This window comes from Ctenopharyngodon idella, chromosome 6 (genome assembly GCF_019924925.1).
Source record: "Ctenopharyngodon idella isolate HZGC_01 chromosome 6, HZGC01, whole genome shotgun sequence".
Taxonomy (NCBI): Eukaryota; Metazoa; Chordata; class Actinopteri; order Cypriniformes; family Xenocyprididae; genus Ctenopharyngodon; species Ctenopharyngodon idella.
In genome coordinates this window covers 30,130,750-30,154,669 of record NC_067225.1, presented here as the reverse complement: position 1 = coordinate 30,154,669, position 23,920 = coordinate 30,130,750, and the positions used below count along the sequence as shown (strand labels likewise).

General features: G+C 36.3%; 1 protein-coding gene across 1 annotated transcript in view; it reads left to right on the top strand.

Moving 5' to 3' along the window:
• The window catches only part of ptprt (protein tyrosine phosphatase receptor type T), a 243,250-nt gene that overhangs the window by 158,632 nt on the left and 60,698 nt on the right, over positions 1-23,920 (top strand). Inside the window, exons 13-14 of the mRNA XM_051897436.1 lie at positions 4,648-4,684; positions 12,918-13,053. Coding sequence (XP_051753396.1) covers positions 4,648-4,684; positions 12,918-13,053 — 173 coding nt within the window. The remainder of the gene's footprint in view (positions 1-4,647; positions 4,685-12,917; positions 13,054-23,920) is intronic.

Genomic DNA, 23,920 nt, shown 5'->3' with positions numbered 1-23,920 from the left:
TGTAATGGCTAACTAATCCATAACATGCTTCAAAATTGAGTGAGTTACCAACTAGAAAAACGTATTGACTGTAAATCTGCTGTCATATGGATTAGCTCTAGAAGGCATGGCAAAAAGCTGGACAGTGACGCGAAATCCATATTCTTTAACTTCTCTGGCTAACCATTAAGCATTTGTCATAAGAGTCCCATGTTCTTTTTAAACACATCAATGCAAACTTGTCATTCAAGCTTAGTAAAGTGCAGTCGGTTGGATTGGTCTGTGGAGAGTTAGCTTATTTTCTCTCTTTTTGCTTTCACTTTCTTTCCAAACTGTCATGCATGTCCCATTCTTTTTTCATTTCTCTTTTTTGCTTCCAATTTGTTTCAGAACATTATAACCACCATAGCAACCGCAGAGCAATGTGCTAAGAGCAACTCGGCATACCTTAGCGACATCCTGACAACGAGCCACAGCACTTTAGCATCATTGCACGGACCTGCACCGCTTACCTTTCCTTTAGAAAATCCAGTATTGATATGCGATCTGCTAACAGTAATATTGTAGCCTAACAGTAATAATTGAGTTAAATGTTTACATGAAGTCTCTTTTCTCACCTTGCAGCAAAGATTTGTTCTTTTTCATTCCTCTTTCTTCATCTTTCTTGGCCTTTCTCTCTCCGTCATTACACAGTCATCGTAAAAAGCCTTTGACAGTCTGTCAGTGAATTATTTGACTGGAGGGGCAGACAGTATAGCTCAGCTGTCACTTCCTGTAGTGATGTTTCCCATCAGCCGAGACCCCCTCCTATTATTCCATTCCCCAAGTCCCAATGCTCGGGCTGCACTCAGAAATGAAGCACCGTTACCATGCGGCCCTCACCTCCTTCCTCTCACCCTTTCTCTTACAAAACGTACTGGAGCGGTAACATGGTTCAGTGATGGTATCAGAATTTTGTACCATGTACCATGGTACTGAAATTTATTTACCACGACGATTGATGATTTATTATTTAGTTCACCTTATTTATTATTTAGTTCACCAACAGTACCGTGGTACAATCATGGTATTCTTGGAAGTACCATAGAATTTCAGAATCTTGGTATATTTCAGAGAACCATACCACTACTGTTAAAATGTTTTGATTCAGTAAGATTTTTTTATAGTATAAACAGTAATAATTTGAAATATTGTTACAATAATAACATAAAAAAAATAACTGTTTGTATTGGAATTTATTCTAAAATGTAATTTATTCCGGTGATTTCAGCATCATTACTCCAGTCTTCAGTGTCACATGATCCTTCAGAAATCATTCTAATATGCTAATTTGCTGCTCAGGTAAAATTTCTTATTATTATAAATGTTGAAAACAGTTGTGCTTTTAATATTAATATTCATATTTTTGTAGGTATACATTTTTTTTTATTTTTATGAATAGACAGTTAAAAAAGAACTGCATTTATTTGGAGTAGAAATATTTTGTAAGATTATAAATGTCTTTACTGTAATTTTTGATCAATTTAATGCATCCTTGCTGAATACAAGTATTAATTTCTTTCAAAATAAATGAATCTGACCACAAACTTTTGAATGGTAGTGTACTATTACCATCTGATATCATCACTGTACTATGATACTTCCAAATATATATATACCTCCCTCCCTCCATGCATACACAATCCTCTTAAAACTCGAACAGTATTATTTTCACCCATTTTACGTTGGCCAGTGTGTTTGACCCTGCATGTCCGATAGCAGTCTGTGACAGACAGATGGTCTGCTCACATATGGACCCCTCTTTGCCTCGCTGTGTCAATCCACCCTCTGCTTCAATGCCACAATCAGATGGGACAAACCGCCACTGACAGCAAGGTCACATGTTAGTGGTTGCCCTTTTCCACTGCATTGACGGTTAATTTTTCAGTGTCGACAGTGTGAGTTGAGGTCGGTGTTGTGTTTGCATTCATCAGCATTGGATGTATTTGAGCAACTGGTTTTGATTCCCGTGAGCCAAATTGATATGTGCAATGAAGTGTTGCCAAGGGGACTTTTAATATTTCTGAAGAGTGGCACTGATAATGGCACAGTGAAGTTATAAAATAAATGCTAGGAGAGAGACTGCCTGTATTGCCTCTTCAATATGCTTTTTCTGATTGATTTATTAGTGGTGTTTTCTAAGCCGAGCTTTATTACTGCTAGGTTAGTGTTAGTCGTTTATTCAAGCCCCTTACCTTCAAACATGCAAATGATACCTCAGATCCTGTTGAGAAGATGTGTGCTTTTACTTTTCTAAGCAACCAGATGTATGTTTTTCAGCTGGCGGACGATAGATCCCCTAGACTTACATTGATTGAGGGACTGGGGCCATATCTAGCTAGCTAGAGGTCAGAATATCATAGACTCTAGGATTGACTCTTTTGACTTGGGCCAGTAAGTAACCATGTGGCAACCACCCAGAATACCCTAACAACATTTTAGCAGCTTTTTAGTGATCACATACTACATATAGCATCGACTTTTATTCCATGTGTTACTTTTGTAACAAAAACAGCAAAGACCAAGTATTTACCATGGTAACAAACTATTTTTAGTCGTTTTTTTTTTTTTTTTTTTTTTTTTTCCCACATAAGAATCAGTTTGCAGATTAATTTGAACGATTTATACAGAATACAGCAAAGTGATATTGAGTGGTGCTAAAATAAAGCAAAAAAATAGCTGTGAATTTCGAAAAATATGTGTTTGTGAGGTTTATTTATAGTAGGCTGTCATTTAGCAGATGCAACCTGTAATGCTCTTATTAGGGTAGAAGCATACTCTGGGCATGTGTGCAAATACAGATGTGAATGCTCAGCTACTGCATTGCAAATGCAACTTAATGCTCGTTCTTGCATTGCTGTGTTGGTAACAAACGATAGATTTACCTTCAAATGTCTGTGCTATTAAACCAGATGTTTTTTTCCGGTAGCTAGCTAGCAAGATTCTCATCAAACTGTTGCTCCGCCATGACAGTAGTTTACCTAAAAGAGAAAGATGAGCATAGAAGAAAACAATTTATGCTATAGAGCCCACTGTGGCAACGCTGAGATTGGCACACTTTTCAGATGTTTAACACAGGCTGCTATACAATATAACTTAATGAAATATTGATATTAGCAAAACCTTTCAAGGCCCTGTGATGTGAAGGCATTATTGTTTACGTGCCTACTGAGATGAGATGCACAAGGACAGCAGATCTATTCAAAACAAGTGGCTGTTGTAAACGCTCACAGAAACACATGGTAGCATCTGGCTTCCTGTCTCAGAGCTCTAAACTTCCATGCAGACTTCACACTGAAATCTGCCGACTAATTAACACCTGTCACGCCACACATTGCATTCGAAGGATGCAAGTGAGATTTTTATCATCATAACTGGCATTCCAGGCAGCCATGAATGCTTTAGAATAGAATAGAATAGAATAGAATAGAATAGAAAAATGTTTTGTCACCTAAATAAACAGTTTTATTCATATTATTATTTAAATGATTAGGATCAAAACAGGTAGTATGTGGTATAATTGTACAAGTTTTAACACCTTAAAGGGTTAGTTCACCCAAAACTGAAAATTCTGCCATCATTTACTCACCCTCATGTTGTTCCAAACCTGTAAGACTTTAGTTTGTCTTCGGAACACAAATGAAGATATTTTTAATGAAATCTGAGCTATTTCTGTCCCTCTATTGACAGCTATGCAACTACCACTTTGACACTTCAAAAAGTTCATAAAGAGATCATAATATTAATTCATATGAATTGAGCGGTTTAGTCCAAATTTTCTGAAGAGACTCGATCGCTTAATATGATGAACAGATTTAATTTAGGCTTTTGTTCACCATAAACATTGATCAGCGAACATAAACAGAAGCTCAAGCAAATCTGCTTGACATACGAGAACAAACCTCATTGGTTCTTGTGGAAGCTCAAACGTGCTGCATAACACATGAGAATGAACCTCATTGGTTCTTGCACGTCATGCGAACATGCTTGAGCTTCCATTTACCATAACTGATAACATAACACTGTGTGTTGATGAATGTTTATATTTGAATAAAAGCCCAAATTAAATCTGTTCAGCATATTGAGTCTCTTCAGAAAATTTGGACTAAACCAGTCAATTCATATGGATTAGTTTTACGGTCTCTTTATGATCCTTTTGAAGCGTCCAAATGGTAGTTGTGTAGCTGTCTATGGAGGGACATGAAGGTCTCAGATTTCATTAAAAATATCTTCATTTGTGTTCTGAAGATAAACAAAAGTCTTAGGGGTTTGTAACGACATGAGGGTGAATAATTAATGACAGAATTTTCATTTTTGGGTGAAATATCTTTTTAAATGCCTTTATTTAACTTAGCTGTAGTGACTTTACATGCATGTGAAAAGTAAATAATGTTGGCTTCTCTCTGTTCTGACCTCAGCAAACAAATGCAGTGTGAATCCTTCACTATCATTAGAAATGCGGTTATATAATTAACTGTTTCTTAATGTCACGCACCTCATGATGAAAATAACCCGCACTTCATTGTGTTGCAATTACTAAGATCACTGTAGCTTGACAAAAACAATGTTCCTCAATACAGTTTCATTTTGACATTTAATTAAAACACAAACTTTCCTCTCTTCTTCCAGGAAACCAAAATCAACTGTGTGCGACTAGCTACCAAAGGTATGAGAATTGTTTCACTTATTGTTAGCTTGTATGAATGACACATTTTATTATTATTATTATTATTGATTTATTCACTTATTTTGCTTGTGTCTTTGTATATTCAGATGAGACATGCTTTGAAAAAGTTCTTTGGCTGGGTTGATATTTGGATAGTTCCGTATAATTTAAGTTCCTGTAGCCCAACACACTCAATGAAACTCAAGTCATGTTTTGGTTGGAATTAAGCAGATGTAATATTAGAAATGTTATTTCCTCTGTATTCTTATTAGACCTTTGATGTTAGTGGAACCCATTACTAAACATGATGAGGTAGAAAAAAAAAAAAAAAAAAAGGACGAAGTCTTTTTCATTGTCTGAAAAACCTCAGTTGCATCAGACTGAGATTAGCGCTCCCGGTTTCATTGAAAAATCTGAAATCCCATTTTATTTTACCTGCATGATTATCTGCCTCTGGCCAACAATTTTGTTCAGTTTCTTTTGCTCCATTTCATTTCCCCCTCTCTACGTAAAAAGACCCTTTTACATAATCACTTCCAGGAACAGAGCAATCACAAGAGACTTTCTATTATTTAATGGACATCACGGATAAAGAGACACTATAGCCGTGCAGCGCTACAGACTCATCGCATTTTTTACTTTCCCATTCTTTCTTTTCCAGGTTTCTTTCATACCTTTTGGCTTTTTCTCCATCTTATTCAATAAGCTTGCTTCTGCCCACACCTGTTTGTTTGTTTGTTTTGCTGAACTCATTTTATTTTGCTTCATGTCAGGCTTTTTTTCTTTTTTCTTTCATGGCCTGTTTTCCTTTCATATCCCAGATAGATCCGTCCTGAGTTGGGTTCTTATGATTGTAAAAAACCAATTACTTTTGTGTTTCTGCTTTAGAAACTTTGTGATGCCTTTAATACAGACAATTGAGGTTTCTCGACCTTTCCTTGTGTTTTAATGTTGGAGTTTTTAATAGGTTTAGATTACAGGGTGAATTCACTAAAACGGTTGCGTGATTTTTGCACATGCTGTTTAAGCAAAACCTCTGCATATTATTCATTTACTACCTAAAATCTAGTTTCATGAGAATGCAATAGCACTGCACTGTATTTAAATTAAGTAATTTCAATTACTTTTTAAATGCAACACACTACTGTGTGCATTAGACTGATTTAAGATTGTGCCTCATTCATGAAACCCAGTGCTTTGTTTCTGGTATGATTAATGTGGAAATATTACCTCCCACGTAAAGTAAGCGGTAAGCGAAATATCATTAAGATATGTTTGCCTCCATTTTCTAGTGATCACAGAGTGCACTTTTTGTATTTTAAAGAACCAATTCTGAGTCACAGTGGTGGGGCAGTCATTTATTGTACCAGTTAAGTATGTCAAAATGCAGAAATCTGCTGCATCCTCCACATCTTAGTACTCTGAGCTGACATACAAGATGGGGAATTGTGATATGCAGTTTTGAATTCAGCACAAATTGTCTAGTGTCATTAGCACAGTCACTATAATTACTTTATCGAATCAAGTGCTAAAACAATGCAAATGCAAATAAACGACAGTAGACGCAATTCAGTCTTAGTGCATTCCCCCTAAATGTATTTATTTCAAAGCATTTTTGATTACATCTTTCTTATTCTTTTCAGTTTTCATACAATTGGAGAATCAGAATAGAACAATTTTCCAAAGCCACATAAGGCCTCAACTTGGAAAAAAAAATAGCATTCATATGAAAAGAAAAAAAAAATCTATTTATAAGATTTTCTCTAACTCTTATGTCTATCCTGTCGGTTCCATTAGATGATTCTGGAATAAAACTAATTTTCCCTTCAGAATTAGCCTACCTGTTGTATCCTATACATTTCAGTTTCCTTTCCAGCCAAATGTTACTCACTCGAAGGAAGCTCAGATGATCAAGTTGAAAGCATAATTCTTTAGACTATTTTTTCTTTCCTTCTTTTCTCTCATGCATGCCGGCCTGGAACGTAAAACCTTGTCTTAGTGGTAATAGGTAGGGGACAAAATACCACGCCCTACATACTTGTCATTCCCAGTGAAGGTGAATATTATACCATAGTCAAACTTTTCTTTCTTCTTTGTTCTTTTCATCCACATTTCTTCCGCTGTTGTTTCCTTCTCTCTTTTTGTTCTTTTGTTTTTTTTTTCCCCCAGACCTTTTTCCTTTAATCTGCTTTTCTCCATCGTCATCTTAATGCATTTTTTGCATGTCTGGTCCACTAAACAGTCTAGCTGGTTCTCATTGACTTCATTGACACTATTGTAATTTGAGACCCTGAGAATGTACAGTGCCGCCCACATGTTATAAATGATCACATTAAATATTAATATTTCATGTTTAAAAACAACAGATATCCCCTCTGTACTATAGTTTTGCTCATGACCTTGTTATGCTCTGAAAAACTGATTTCATTATTTCAATTATTCCTTTTTAAAGAATACTGCCTTCTTAGAAATTACAATCTTGTTTTAAATGAGCTGTTGTTTACTGGGGAAAATATATATACTTTTTATGGCTGGCTTTATATGCGTGTGTGTGTGTGTGTGTGTATATATATATATATATATAATCAGGATTAGTTTATATATATATATATATATATATATATATATATATAAACTAATCCTTTTTTATTTTTTTATTTATTTTTTATTAATTCAGACCATTATTTAAATGTTTGGATATGCATAAAGATATAATTCAGTAGAGCTTAATAAGTTTCTGAGCAAAATGTGAGCGTAAAGTGATATATGTTGCCTTACCTCAACACTCCACCCCTTACATGTGACCGCTTCACCCAACATGACCCCAGTCATACACTCTGACCCTGCCAGCCTAACCGGTGTGTGTGTGTGTGTGTGTGTGTGTGTGTGTGTGTGTGTGTGTGTGTGTGCATGTGAGTGTGTTTGCCAGCATGTTTTTGTGTACATTAGTATGCTTGGATGTTTGTGTGTGTTTACTATTCCAGATATATATTCCTGTGTGTGGAAGTATTGAGTGTGTTTACAATTATGTTATATTTGCTTATTGTATGTTCATATAATTCTTCTATTATATACTGAAGGATAGATTTTGTTGTTCAGATCAGATGTCAAGCCCTTGCACACATGCACACACACACATGCACAGGTTTCAGCTCTTTAGTTCCAGTGCAATATGGTCCACGTCTCATTGCTTCTCCATTTCACTCTACAGTCACATACAAAATGTTCAATTGCCCTGACTGAAATTACAAATTGCTTGCACTAAAATGTCTTACATTTCTGAAGGGTCTTGCAGGATATCTGCGTTGCACAGGAGATAGTTGACTTTTAGCCAGCTAGTGAACCGTTACAATGCTTAATCGTCTGAATTATGCAGATTAAAGTCATCATTTTACATTTTAAATATATATTTTGACATGCAGTTATAAGGATCATAATTATGTTTTGAGAGTTCAGTTTGAGTGCACACTGGCCCCAAAAAGTAATTGCACACTTAATTGAAACTTGAATATGCACACATAGCAAAATATCAGACATTTATTGTAAAGAAGGACAGTACAAACACACTTTTCAGTAATATTCACTAACCATTAAAAAGCAAAACATAGTTGTGTTTTCTGCATTATCCCAACAGTTCCAAAAACAAGCAAAAGAAACAGACACAACACATCATGCATTATTCATGTACACTTTGAGCTTGAAATCAATTGGCAGTTTACATAAATACCCTTTGTTTCTCAATGCTCCCATCTGGAATTTAACACAATTTAACAAAAAGGACCAGCAATGCTTAAACCCAAATACACTTGTGAATTAGAAACAAAGGGGATTTTAAGTCAAATGTATTTAAAATCCACCCTTTAACCTCTGTATTTGGTAAAGGGGGATGCTTTTTTGAGCCATTAGCATCATGGGTTGTTTACATGAATGCCTAATCTTAATCTGAGTCCATTTGAGATTATAATCCTGTTAGATGCATCCAACGATGCATCTGTAATCCTGTCGACTGACGAACAATAGCCGTGGAGATATCAGCAGTGATATGCACCCCCATAAACCCTTGCATAATCCCTCGGCCTACAGACCTGCTTTAAATAAAGTTATACAAAAGTATCTTTTTCACATGCTAACAGAACCACAGAGTATCGCAAAATGTCGGCAATGAAAACGCACCCACTCCAACGCCCCCTGTATATGGTAGGGATTAAGTTTTAATATGATGGGCTTTGATAATAATTCCTCTTTGATACTTAATTTTACCCTATCAAAATGAAAGGATTTGCATACTCGCATATTTTCATTGGGCATACAAGCAGAGCTTGTAGAGTGGGTGAAGGGAAATGCATGGCGAGTGTTTCTAATCAAGGGCAGTTTGTGTTTTTCTGTATTATCTTATGCTGGGCAGGAAATAGCATATGTCTTATAAGAGCACTTTTGCATGATTGCTAAAATCCTTATGATTCAGATAGGTGTGAGAGCCATTAGAACCAGTAATATGTCAAAATGATACAAATATAAACACATAGAATCGCTATTTCATTGCCTTACTAGGTTGTGGGTGGTATGGAATGAACTGTTGTAAAAATCACAATTTAAAGCTGAAGTGTGTAATGTTTCCATACTTTATTGGCCATCTTTTACATTGTGGAATTGTATTAGGAAACATTGTCTTTGCAATTTTAGCTTGGATAAGCTAGCAGTGCAGAAACTACACACTTCATCTTGAAAATCTGTTTTCTTGCAACACATCAAAGGGATTTTCCCCTATTGGCCAATAGATTTTACTTCAAGACAAACTACTGAAACTATGATTTACTATGATGCTTGCTATTACTGGTCAGAAGTAGATGGTATTATGGTGGAGGGACATTTTCTATCCAGATGGCATTTTGAGGGTAGATTGGACACAAATTGAAATTGATCAGTATTTTAAATGTATGTGCTAAAAATTCATCTGTTTTTTAGGTGTATCCTGGCATATAGAGCTCTATGAGAAATGATTTTGTGATGTCCTAAAGGGTTGGTAAAATGAGTCAATTGGATGGTCAAGATTAATATTGTTGCCGTGAAGATAGTACTGGTCGGGAGGATGATATCAGAAAATAGGCTGAAAGAACATCATGGCGAAAGTGTCTATTAGGATGTGTGTGAATGTGTTTGTGTGTGTGGATCATGAACTGTTGAACCCAATCAGATCAGAGCAGACTGGAGGACATGGAGTTCAGTTACCACATTGATAGAGTCAAAAGAGAGCACATAGTCCATCCGCGTAGGCCATCCATAGCGCTGCCTTCACCTTCTGACAGCTCTAGATGGATCTAAAAAAGTGTTTGGCTAGAAAACACTCCAGGTTAGAAGAGATTGGCTCAGTGTTCTTTCAAAGGTCAGAAGAAACTAAAGTTGTGATCGTTTTCAAAGTACAGTCCCAGATATATGTGATTGCTTGCCGTGTTCAGACCACACAATATCAGCCCAATTTTGGCATGATTCATTTGACGTAGGTTGTCGTCATGATTCGTAAATGACAATGCGTTGGGACACAAGAATCTCATCTCGTATAGTGTGTCATAGTGGACAACAACCGTCACCATGTCTGCGATGCTTCACGACGTCCCAACAGAAAGACTAGCATGTTTTTTTGGTCCTCCAATGTCACATCTGTGACATTGATCAATAGGAGCATAGAAGCTCTTCCATACACAGCTTTCAAACAGGGAGAAATGAAAGAGAGATGATGCTATTGGTGCCGCTAGGCAGTGTTGCCAAGTCTGCAGTTTTTTTCGCGGAATTGGGCTACTTTAACACTGTTCCTACGGGTTGTTTTTCATGTCTGCAGGTTGAAGCGACCCTAAATAACATGATATTTAGCCCCTGGAATGCAAATTTTGCTGGGGAACCCCGCCAAAAACGCGGATTTTACTCCTCAGTACGCGATTTTTACTGGTGGACCCTCCACTGAAACATGATTGGGCAAGTTTTGGGCTAGATTTCAGTAGCAAAGGGGTGGGTTTTGTTGTGAAAACCTGGTAACCCTACTGCTAGATGGAATTATGTGATGAAGGAAAGGTGGAGCTATGGCAACAATACTCCTGCCTTTATGATGTTTCGTTGAGGGACTATCACGACAGAGTGAAAAACGATAAATGTTGGCGAATGAGAGCAGAGGCTCTTCAGCAACCTGGTGATTACTGAAATTACCATTAAGCTAACACGCCACTTCGGTAGCCATTGTTTGTTTCCGGAAGTCAGTGTTCCACCTTTTCAGTGACATCATGCAAATCTTTAAAGACGGACATGTTTCTTGTCCATGACATGACAAGAATTTAGAAGTCAAAATCGCATATCTGACATCGCAACCGTGACCCAGCATTAGGGGTTTGCTTATGTTGCTTTAGGGCCAGTTCACACAGAATGCATTTTTCCATTCCACTGCGCTACTTTTCCATTGTTTTTGAATGTAAACAGACATTAGATGGATGTCTTTAGCAATTGCGCTTGTGTCTCGCGTCTTTTTGCAGAATCTCGTGCAAAACACGTATCTAAACCTTGCTGCTTCTTTTTTTTCGCTCCACTGACCTGCGTCTCACATTTCCAACCGCAAAAATGCATTCTGTGTGAATGCTCCCTTAGATTGCAAACTCACTAGAAATGAATGATATCTGATTGTTAGGTCCCTGCAAATCACTGTCAGCACATATGCGCAGTATTTATGCCATGTTTTCTTGCGAAAATATCTGAACATCTATAAAATAAGAGAAATTTACTTGAGAAGCCCAACTCCATAAAATAGTGAGACTTTTTTCAGTGAATATTTCTTGAACGAGTTTTACACCATTGGCGTTTATATATTTACATTTTTTGGACTGCAAAACAAGCCAAAAATACTGATTAATAAAAGGACTTTTTTTTTTTTTTTTTTTTTTTTAGGTTTAGGTTTTCAGCATACAGTTCCAGAAATGTCTTTTTGGTTGAATGTTTAATCTTCTCATGCTTAAAAGAACTGTACGGTTTGAGGGAAATAAATAAATCAAATGATTGAGCTTACATGAAAGCAAACCACCCACATGGAGAGATCAATGTGTTAATATGCAGCAGATTGTTAAAGATGTCTCACTGGCAGGTTAAAAAATATTCCCTTAAATGCAAAATGAAGGTAAAAATAACATAATTGTTTAATCATTGAAGGCAGGGATTACATGCTTTTCTAAGGTTTGTGTATCTGTAGATATTTTATGCAACCATTTATTTATATCTATACGTTTTTTGAAGTCTATACAACCTTTCTTCTTTGCATTATTAAGATTGATGTAGATTATTATATGGTGGAATGTTTCATTTAGTTCATGTTTTGAAAATAAAATGCAAAAAATCAAATCAACAAGATGATTATGATCTTTTCAACAGTGAATTACGGCAACAGCAAGCAGCTGAAATTCTTTCATAGAAATAATGGCAATTTCACAGTAGAATTACATGCCTGATGAAGGTAGATGAGCCGTTTGGTGTGGAGCCACGCTAATCTGAACAGTATTTTCTAAAAGTCATGCATGGTTGTACAGATTTTATACAGATATTAAAATAACAATTTATCGTCAACAAAACGTCCTGCAAGATGTGGTGCATGCGAGTATGCAACACCCATATGTACACAAACACGCACATACTGTACATCTGCATGAATCTCTACCCTCGTTCTCTGCCTTCATCCTCTTTTTGTTTGGCTAATCATTCTTGTATCCATATTTCATGCCTGCATTTCTCGCATTGAATTGTCTTTTGGTTTATTTGCATTCTCTAACCCAAAATCCAAAGGCCCTAAAGTGTTTCATTTCACGACAGTGATCCAGTATTTAAAAGACTCCTTAAGGTCTTTTTTTTTTTTTTTTTTTGTCTGTTGCCTGTTAATTAATGCCATTCAATAAACGATTCCCCTTTGCCATAGACCCGCCACACAGTAATGATCAGTGTCACTTGTGCATTTGTTTTGTCTAAATTTAAATGCATTTAATTTAATTTTGAATGTGTGTGTCTTTTGAATTTGTTTCATTTGGGCTGATTGTGCATATGAAAGTGTGTGAATGTGGGACGTGCTTGAATGGACTTCATTTTTATGTGTTTTCATTTGATTCTTGTATGTGTTGGTTTTGTGTGTGTCGCTGTAGAGCACTCTTGACAGCTCTTGTCTTAGTTAAAGACCCTTTCTCTTCTTTGTGATGTACTTGTTGCTTTAAAGGTGCATCTACCCAGAATTCCAATGACATAGAGCCTGAAAAACAGGTGGACAGCACTGTAAAGATGGCAGGCGTCATTGCGGGAATCCTCATGTTTGTCATCATTCTCCTGGGTGTTCTTCTCACCTTCAAACGCAGGTACCGCTTACACACACACTTTTAGCTTAACATTACAATGAATAATAGAATGTATGCATATACAGTTGCTCATGTTTGAATGTACAATAGTTGAGGCACATTTCTTTTCAGGGGAATTTGAGGGTGTTAGTTAGCATTGCTTTTGACATAACCAGCTTTTGTGTCTCCTGGTGAAACATGCACACTGGCTTTCTTTCATTACATCACTTCCTCTCACCTACTTTACCGCCAACCCCCCAACACACCCCCTCATATCATTGTGCCTTACAAGAGCCCACCACTTCCCATAGTGCCTCTGCCATCCCTGCCGCACACCAGCACTCACGCAGCTCTACACTCCTCGTCTGTCTGTGAAACAGTTTATTTAGTCTAGGCAGGAATTACAGGGGTGTTTGTCTGACCTGCTATTTAAGGCTTGAACCCTTTAAATTGAAGTCAAAACTAGAGATTGAGATAAATGGGATGCGGCTGAAAAGATCCTGTCAGCAATAAACTGATATTTCAGCCATCAATAAGCCGATATTTGACCATTGTGTGATTTTTCTGAATTTTCAGTAAATAGGGTTAAATATTTTAGAAATTGTATACATGCCTCATTTTGCATTATTAATATTTAGGAATATTAATATTATAACAAATATACCATATTCTAGTGTTGTCATGATACTGGAATTTCTAACTTCAATACGATACCTTGAAAAATATCGATACTTAATATGATTTTGGACACCACGGGGAATGGTCCATCCATTGAAAATCTAGTCAATCAATATAATAGTAATACATATGAATCGAGCGGTTTAATCCAAGTTTTCAGAACAGACACGATTGCTTAATATGATAAACAGATTTTAATTTAGCCTTTTATTCACATATAAACATTGATCATAGCATTACTATTATCTCACCTAAATGTTTGCTCACTCAGTGTATTTGTGTTTTTACAGTTGGGTAATTTTGTTTACACATAGCACAAGGAAGCTTGATTTCAAACTTTGAATTAAATTCAGTAAACAGTCAGTAATCAAACGAGATCAAACAAACAAATTACAAGTAGTTGCACAAATAAATACAATAGAATATGGATACAAATTATACAAACAGTGCTTCAAGTTTGTTATATTTGTCGTAGTATTCAGTAAAGAAATATTACAGAAATCAAATGTAAAAACACTGGATAGTCTTCATTGTAAAACAAAAAAACAGATTAATTGTTGCAATTGAAGTTACTAAAGTTATTCAGTCTAAAAGCAGTAAGTGATTTTCACTTTTCCTTTTGTTCTTTGATTAACAGACTGCAGCAGGTTTATTAGGCTGCTGTCACTTTAAGACCTAATTCAATATACTGTTACACAGTCCTTCTTGAGTCCTTACTTACTCAAATCTTACTTATAATTGACTCATACTTATCTTACTTATAATTGGAGAAGATATTTTAACATTTTAAAAACATGGATTACACATTTAAGAACCCAGCAAGCATAATTTTGAATGTCATCAAAGAATAGACTAGTCAAAGAAATGAAGCCAAACACCTTGTAATCACTGTTGACTTTGCTTACATGATGGAATATCATACATCTCGCAAGTTATTTTGGCAAAAATGACACGTAACTAAATTAAAAGTTATTTTGACTAGAAGTGGGTTACTCATAGTCGGACTATATTGGGTCTATAGTTAACCGAGATGGTGAAATGAAGTGTATTGCATGCTGGGAACCAATGGAAAATTCTTTTAAAAAGTTGACATCCTTGAAAGGCATTATATAATTTGCACATTGTCCAGTACTACAAGGGCAGTAGTAAATTACCTTTAGATCACACCCGAATCCCACTGTGACACACCATTCCTGTTCTTCATGGCATAGTTAGGGTCCACACTCATGCTGCTTTACTCAAATAGTTGATTAAGTAAACCTGTTTGATTGTTCACAAGGGCAAGGTGATGACGGGGACCTTATAGAGTGCACAGCACATTGCCAATACAAGCCACAGTCGGAAATACAATAGTGGTTAAAACCACCAGCTAAATCATTAAGCTCTAATTACCATGAATTGTAAAGGGGTGCTTGACAGCACCATTGTTAATGCATCACTGTCTGGAGCAGTGTGAATTGAAACTTAATGATAGATCTCGCTATTAAAAGAGTGGGAATCAAAAGGTTAGCCATGAATGGCCTTAGTAGGTGTTCATCTTCCACAGTCGATGAAGGAAGGGCACTTCTATTCATAAGGCAGAAACTTGAAGCTTGAATATTGCAATAATAGCTTGTGCTTTTTTGTCAGTTTTCTGATGCGTGGGAGTCACAGTGGCAGAAGTTATATGCAAATACAATAGTTCCCCAAGTCTGGATTCACATAAATAGCTCAGACTGTGGTTGGTTTGAAAACTTCATAGCTATCATGCATACATTTAGACACAAGTGTATTGTAGGATTGTGTTCTGAACCCTAGTGAGCTGCTTCCCTTTATGATATCTATGTAGGCAACTACCTTTTAAGGCAGTCAGTTAGAGTTTGCTGAGCTAGCAAACACAAAAAAATATATAGCACAGGCACATATTGGGCCCTATCATGCACCCGGCGCACTGCGACGCCAGACACGACACAAGTGTTTTTTGCTAGTTTCAGCCTGACACAGATATCATTGTCACATCCAGCGCCACATTGTTTAAATAGCAAATGCAGTCGCGCCCATCTGTTCGCCATGGGTGTGCTGGTCTGAAAACGAAGTGTGTTCAGGCGCATTGTTGGCGTGTTGCTATTTTGAGGCAACTGAAAATGACGGCACAGTATTTTTTAATTTTTTAATTTTTGTTATTTAAAGAGCACATTAATATGCGCCTATATGCGGGTGCACAAAGCGCGTACACTCTGCTTGTTACACACACAGGGACGTGCAGCAGCACACAAACATGTCAAATATTAAAAATAAAAGGATTACAATGTAAAAGATTATTATTGTGTACATAAAGATAAAAATGCCTGTCATAATGGATAGTCACTGCATTACCTATTTGCTGTAATGACGAATGAAATTATTTGACCAATCGTGGCAATACACACATATATTCAAACGGACTCGTCAGGTTGAGGGTGTCTATATTCCGCCATGTAAATAGCAATCTGCCATGGTGCAAGAGCAACTGGCTTTTAAAGGGAATGGGAGATGACACTGATTGGTTTATTGCATGTTATGCCCAAAACACACCAATGACTCATTAAGAAACTAGGTACAACCCTTTGGATCATGTGCCTGACGCACCAACTATTTTTTCTGTCGTTAAACTAGCAAAAGCACCTTTAGACCATGCGCTTAGATCGTTAAAATAGGGCCCATTGGATTAAATATTTTCAGTACCTTTTAAAAGTAGTTTTTAATTACCATTTTAAGTACCTTTCTGTACTAGTAAAAGTCTGTAAAAGACTAGTATATCAGGCAGTGTTGCAATTCTGCATCTTGTTTTCCACCTCAATACAAATTCAGAAATTCAGTTGGAACTTTATTTTCTGATTATCATGCCACAATGTCATCTATGTTCAGTTTGCTGTTTATAAGATCAGCCATGTCAATAGATAACTCACATTTTTCGTTTTCAAATATGTTGAGGTGAATTTTGAGTAAAAATTCTGCCATTTAGGGAGGCATCTAGGGATATGGAACCAATTCTAGGGCACTAGAATTGTGCATTTTTAGCATCAGAGAACTGAAGAATTCAATTTACGATGATTGTAGATGTCTGCTCTCTAGTTGCTCACTAACGCATTTTGTTTTCGGGAGAAAAGACAAAATTGCTTATCCCTCAACTACTTTTGATCATTCATATTTTAGCCACTGACACCAGCACTTAAGTCAGGCAATGATGTCTCATGCATTGCAGCATTTTACATGTCTTTCAGTCACCATGAATTATTTCTGTGGCGTCAAAAATGCTTGCGAGCTCATAAGCTATGCTTTTTTATCTCTCAGAGCTTGTGTAAAGCATGTTTTTTTTAAAGGCAGGAGAGATGGACTTCATTTTTAAACTAATAATACAAGGATGAATGGAGTGGACAAGCTGAGTCTAATGGCAAATTGATGTTTTACTTGGTAATAAAATGTCCCCTCAGGCGTCTTTGACCAAGCCTAGGATAGATTGTAATTAATAATGGATGGCTCGCATATCTTTTAAAAGTTGGAATTGTGGCTGCCGTCTTGCATTGAGTCACAGGAGATTTGGCTCTGGTGCCGTTCAGTTTGGATACCTAAACATACTGTACATGGATGGGTGAAGGTACTTCATGAAGTCTAATGTGCTGTTTCACATTTCTGTATGTTACCTGTTATGTGCAAGAGGCCATATTTTTCCTTGTCTAATAAAAGCTGTCAAGAACAGGTCTAGGTCACATTTCAACCCAAATCAAAGTATTTGTAATAAAAAAAAGCCTTTTATGGGTTATTTTTTGCATTGTGACAATTTTCATGATGATTAAAAACATTTTCTCATTACTGTAACATTTCAATGTTAGAAATGAGAAATTTGCATTATTATGGTGATTGTTTATTAATTTTTAAATACATTAATTTTTAAATACACAGAATACATTAGCACTTTACCATTATCATGCATAGATTAATATTTTTCATTTATATATACAGTATATTTTAAATATTTATATATTAATATTTTTCTCCACATTACCTTAATGAGAATTAGATGTTTTTTTGTTTTGTTTTTTTGTGCTGCAGTAATGGGAATTTCATCCTTATTAAAAAATAAATAAATACAAATCTTAAAGGATTAGTTCACTTCAGAATTAAAATTTCCTGATAATTTACTCACCCCCATGTCATCCAAGATGTTTATGTCTTTCTTTCTTCAGTCGAAAAGAAATTAAGGTTTTCGAGGATAACATTGCAGGATCCCCATATAGTGGACTTTAACAGGGTACAACGGGTTGAAGGTCCAAATTACAGTTTCAGTGCAGCGTGTGACATAGGCGGAAGTACGGAGCAAGTGTTTACAAAGCGAATGTGAAAAGACTACAGTAAGACAAACAGCCTTTACAAAAAAGCAACGTTGGACGATTTTGAAGTTGTAGGACAAAATGAGTTTTTCGCCCTACCGTGGTACTTTCACCTACGTCACACGTGACCTTTCCAACGTGATTGCATAAAACTTGGCAAATCACAGAGCTAGTGCAAGACGAGTATTTGTGGTTAAAAGTATAAAAAATCTTTTTAGAAAATGGCCGATCGTTTCACTAGACAAGACCGTTATTACTCGTCTGGGATCGTGTAGAGCCCTTTAAAGCTGCATTTAAACTGCAATTTGGACCTTCAACCCGTTCTACCCTCTTGAAGTCCACTATATGGAGAAAAATCCTGGAATGTTTTCCTCAAAAACCTTAATTTCTTTTCGACTGAAGAAGGAAAGACATAAACATCTAGGATGACATGGGGGTGAGTAAATTATCAGGAAATTAAAATTCTGAAGTGAACTAATCCTTTAATTGTCTTGAAAGGTCCTTATTTTTCCTTTTGATTTTGGGGTGAAATGTGACCGAGACATGTCCTTGACACTTCAAAACTAACCTCACATCAGATGTATACTGGTCATATACCTGCATTTTTTAGGTATACTGGCTATGGTGCAGTTTTTTTTTAAATTTATAATGTAGATTGATGTATAATAAGTGCTAAGCTGAAACGTTTATATGTGAGGCATGGGACAACGTAACATTTCCATCTCAGCTCTCACTGCTCACTCAAGCTTCTCCATTTCAGCTAGTCAAAACTCACTATGAGTTGCATGCAGCGCAATATATACACTCACTGTTTGGCCTACCACACAGGAAACCCTCAGATGCTGTATTATATGCTGTGAAGTATGAAGAGGTAATGTTAGTGTGTGTGCGTGTGTGAGCGTATGTTACTTAACCTCTAGACTCATACCCTGTCTTTTATTTCTTCTCCTCTGGGCTACGTCTGCTAGAGAAATCCACACCTGGAGAACTCTAAGTGTGGGGTATTGTATGTTTAATTCTAGCCACAGTACGCATCCTGAGCCCATTCGCACACCATTCTGTTTTATTTGATCCCATTTGTGTCATGTTATACACGTATCTTCGTTTATTTTAAATAATTTTTTTAGCTTGTTTTTGCCATTTACATTTTGGCACATGCACGGAAACTATCATCTTGATTTGTTTGTATTAGTGATGAAATATAAGCTCTGTTCCCAAACCTAGTGAGCTGCCTCACTGCCTACTGCCTACTTAGCCACCTGCCATCTAAAACAGCTGATTGATTTGGAACGTTGTACATATGCAAAAACTCCATGTGTCATACAGAATGTTTATTTCAATAGAATTTACCATGCAATACTCTAAATAGCCTAAAATAGCTCATATTTTTTATTCAATACTGAAAAAATTGTCAATTTCATTGCCATTTTAGATTTATTTTTTTAATGAGCTCATGATACATTCTGGGATTGCATTGAATGTATACATGATGTGAAGGACACATCAATGACTCATTAAAAACAAGGAGTCTTATAAGGCTGTTGAGCGTCCTTAAAATGTTGACTCCGTAGGCAGTTCACTAGGTTTTGGAGCAGAGCAACGGTGGTTGTTGGTGTTAATTGTGAAAGTATTACGCTTTTGCTCGCTATCAGTGTGGCCTGTGTTTAATGTGCTTTTTTCTGCATTCTCACTCTTATTTTAATTGCTTGTTGTTGTGCATTGTTGCTGTTAAATGTTAGAGAAATCTGCAGTGATTTGTGCCAGGAAATTTAAGGGCGGTTCAAATGTCACTACATTACCATATTAAAATAAGTTTAATTTCTATAGTGAATCCTGTTGCCTGTTAGATCACCTTCTCATAAATAGCATTAGCATATGTCCCATGGTGCAACAATTACAGTGAAAAGGGCACTTCATTTGCTCTTGTTCGCTCAGAGAGTGGCTTCAAACGACACTTTATACAACAATCCGGGCTAGCTGGTAATTATTCCTCTTTAATACTGTCACAACCCTGCCTCGTGTGCCGCACTACGCTGTTAAGCTAATATGTTATGTTCATGAAGGCAAAGGATGATTACTCCCACGCCAAGCCACCTACACAGCCAACTGTATAGAGGATTTAGCTTAAAGCTCTGAGGTTGCCAGGTCTTTTCTGTAATCTTACAAAATCCACACAACTGCAACATTACTGAGAAGACATTATAATGGCAGTGCTTAGGGTCGTTTGGCTTGGATTACAGAGGGCAACAGTAACAGGTAAACGATTTATGGTTTATGGTGCATTTTCTTGTTGGAATCGTATAGGCTTTAAAGTGGCTCTTTGGAAACCGATGCGTTGTGGGTTTTCTTTTTAGCCTGTTAAATAGAATGTTGTAGCACCATAAATCAATATTAAAAATAAGGTCTCTTTGAAATCCTTAAACATACCAGCACTGAAATATTTATAGCAATATTCCATAAGCTGACATGCATCAGCCCCTTTTAATAGCAATTTCTGTCTTGTGTTTCAAGGCACTGAAATGCTGTTTTCCTGAAAAAAACAAACCAAACCAAAATAATATTAAAATGTGCAGTTCATGTATATCTAATATCTAAAATGTTTGAATCTGCACATAAAAATTTCTAACACAAACAAAAATTTGGTAGCACTCCAATGCATTGTAATGCACCGTATAATACATTTTATGGTCTCATGAATAATTGTAACCACAGTTATAATACATTATCATACTTATGTTACACCTTTAGAAAGTATAATGCATTAAAACACATGACAAACAACCAATTTCAGATGTAACAAGAAATCTAGAAATATTAGAATGCATTTTAACTTTGGTTCCAATTATTTATGAAAAGGTATAATGCATTATAACTTACATTATGAATACCTTTATAATGCATTATAATGTACATAAAGGCTTTAAGTAAAGTATTATCAAAACTTCCTCTTGCACACACAAAAGTTTCATATCTTTTTCTGTAAATTTCACTTCAGAGGTTCCAACAGTACTTTAGTCATGTTTTCTTGCAAATTAAAGTAAAAGTTTTTTTTTCCACAATTATTTATTTCCACAGTACAAAGAATCTGCAAAGACGGTGACGTATTCTCTGTTTTTATTGGTTACCAACTTTGCAGGTGAAATAAGTATCAGTGCATTTGTCAGGTAAAATAATTGGCTCTGCCCCATCTTTCAGTATCATCATCTTTGCAGACTCTTTGTGACAGATTCATAGAACAATCCATGCTGAAATGATCTGCTCTTGTTCCGCCTGAACGCTTAAATACCTTGTTAAAAATAAACTTTCCTAATGTTTGGATCCTTCATTTGCGCAGAACCCTATTATTCCGAAATATTGAGGAAGATTGGACTTTTTGTGACATGACCCCTTTAAATATACCTTCAATCAGATTTCCTGGTTTTGGATCCGTTTTACTTTTTAGCATGAAGCGAGAAGTGCATAAGAGGCATTATCTGATTCCAGATCAGTGCTTCATTGCTAAGAGTTCTCATGAGGTGCAGATATATTATATGTGAAATATAGTGGCTTATGATTGGCCCTGCTGAAAAAAGATGGATGTGATGATTCAGTGTGTAATCATATGCATAGGCAGCACAGCTATTTCACAAAGTGTTGGTCTATTTCTACCTTGGTCAGCATTATGATGGAGCGATGAGGGAGTCAATCTTGGACAGAATTCGTTCGGACACTACTCAGTCCCAGACCATTAAACACCCACCCACACACACACACACACACACACACGGGCACAGAGATTTCAGTGAGGCCCTGCACTCAACACTCAGAAGTGATGCTCTTGCACATCTGTGGTTTCAATCAATGGCAGACCTAGACATAAAGCAATTTGACATAAATAATAGATGATTGCTACAGGAGGGCAATGTGATAGCATAAAACACTATATTTTTTGTATATGTTTAGTTTCATTTACCGTCAGACTGTCTTGCTTTGGATTGACTGGCTGGCATTCTGACACTGCGAGCTTCATGCTTTCTAATCCTTATCTCCACTTTTTTCTTTTTGTTGCATTTATTCTGCTTATTGTACAAATAACCAAGCACTAGGAAAATACAAGTATCGGATCAGGACTCGGTTTTCTCGGTACTTAACATATATATATAGAGAGAGAGAGAGAGAGAGAGAGAGATTTAATGATATGGTGCATATGAAAGTACCATAGTATTTCTAAATAATACAGGCACAATTAATTGGTACCATTTGAAGTACCTTGGAGTTCCATGCAAACACTAACATAATTGTTACTATAATCTGGTACATATTATTGCATGGTAATACTTTGTTTTTGGACATTTACCAAGGTAAAAACATGTTTTGGTCATGTACCATGGTAGTTGGTGTATGGTAGTATAGTACATGGTCTACACCAGTGGTGTGCGGTGGTATTTTAAAATGAGGAGGCAAAGTCCTCAATTTTATATATATATATATCAAATGTAAATTTGTGTTTTTATGCTTTTTTACATTTATTCCAAAATAATAACTAAAGGCAGTAACAATTAAACAATATATATTATTTGTGAACTATTGTTCAGCTTTTCTTTTTAATAGTCAACTTATTTTCAGCAGTCATCAAGCTTAAACACTGGTCACAGACACAAAGATGTATCTTTAATTTCCCCAAGCTGAATGTGCACTAAAAACCCCACAGTCATAATGTTTCAGGCCATTTCGAGTTTGATTTTGACGTGTCAATTGGCTTGTTTACTTACTTTTTAGTTAGTGTTCCTATTAATGTCTTCATTCAGGCCGATTTGCAAATGCGGAACGCACACGAAAACAAGAGGCGGGATTTATGGCATGAACCAATCATATTCAATCATAGTGCGATGGAGGCATTGCCTCCTCTGACATGACTTTCCTCCATTCATTCTCAGTTACCCCCCACTAAACCCACCGCAATCTTTGGGGGCTCTGTTAAAAGTCAATGAGGGGAGAGGAGGCGTGCCTCTCGCTGTAACTTCACCTGCAGGTATTGCTATTGGACAGTGTTACTTTATAAAAACGAGTGACCTTAACTCTTTTTTATGTCACATTTTGTAATATTTGTGTTGTTATATTTTAGTAATATCAATTATTTTCTTATCCAGTTTTTTTGAGGAGACACTGCCTCCCTTGCCTCGTCAGAGGAACGCACCTGGTCTACACCATGTAGTGTCATGTAAATTCCATAATATGTGAACATGATAATCATTTAGTACTGTGGTATATAGCAAAGTACCAGGGTATTGCCATCTGATATCATTACATATATAAAAATAATAATATAATACTTCTGATATATACATTTTTACTTCTGAGGATGTCAGATTTAGCTACCATGGTGCTATATACTATCTATCTAGACAGACAGCCAGACAGGTGTAGATAGATAGATAGATAGATAGATAGATAGATAGATAGAAATTCAATAGAGTAGGTGTGCGCGTCTATCCATGTGTGCACACTTCCTAATGCTTGTCAGCTAATGATTGTGCGTATGCTTTCAAGCCTGAATGGATGAGTGAACAATTTTATGATCTAATAAACCAGAGCGTCTTTTTTACAGTCATTAGCTGAAATAAAGTTGTACAAAATCTTTGGCAGTTTGTTAAACAAACCAACCTTTGTCAAGTTAACAAACATTTTCTTGTTTTCCCTCACCCTCCCTCTTTCCTATGTAAAGTCACAATACAGGCGTGTAACATCACTGTGGGTATCTCACTTTCTCCTCACACCAGAAATGATGATAAATCATGGGAGAGCCCAAAAAAATAATAAAGAGGCCACTTATGCTGCGAGCTCCTCGCAGTTCTACTCTATTAATATTTATGGCCACCTTC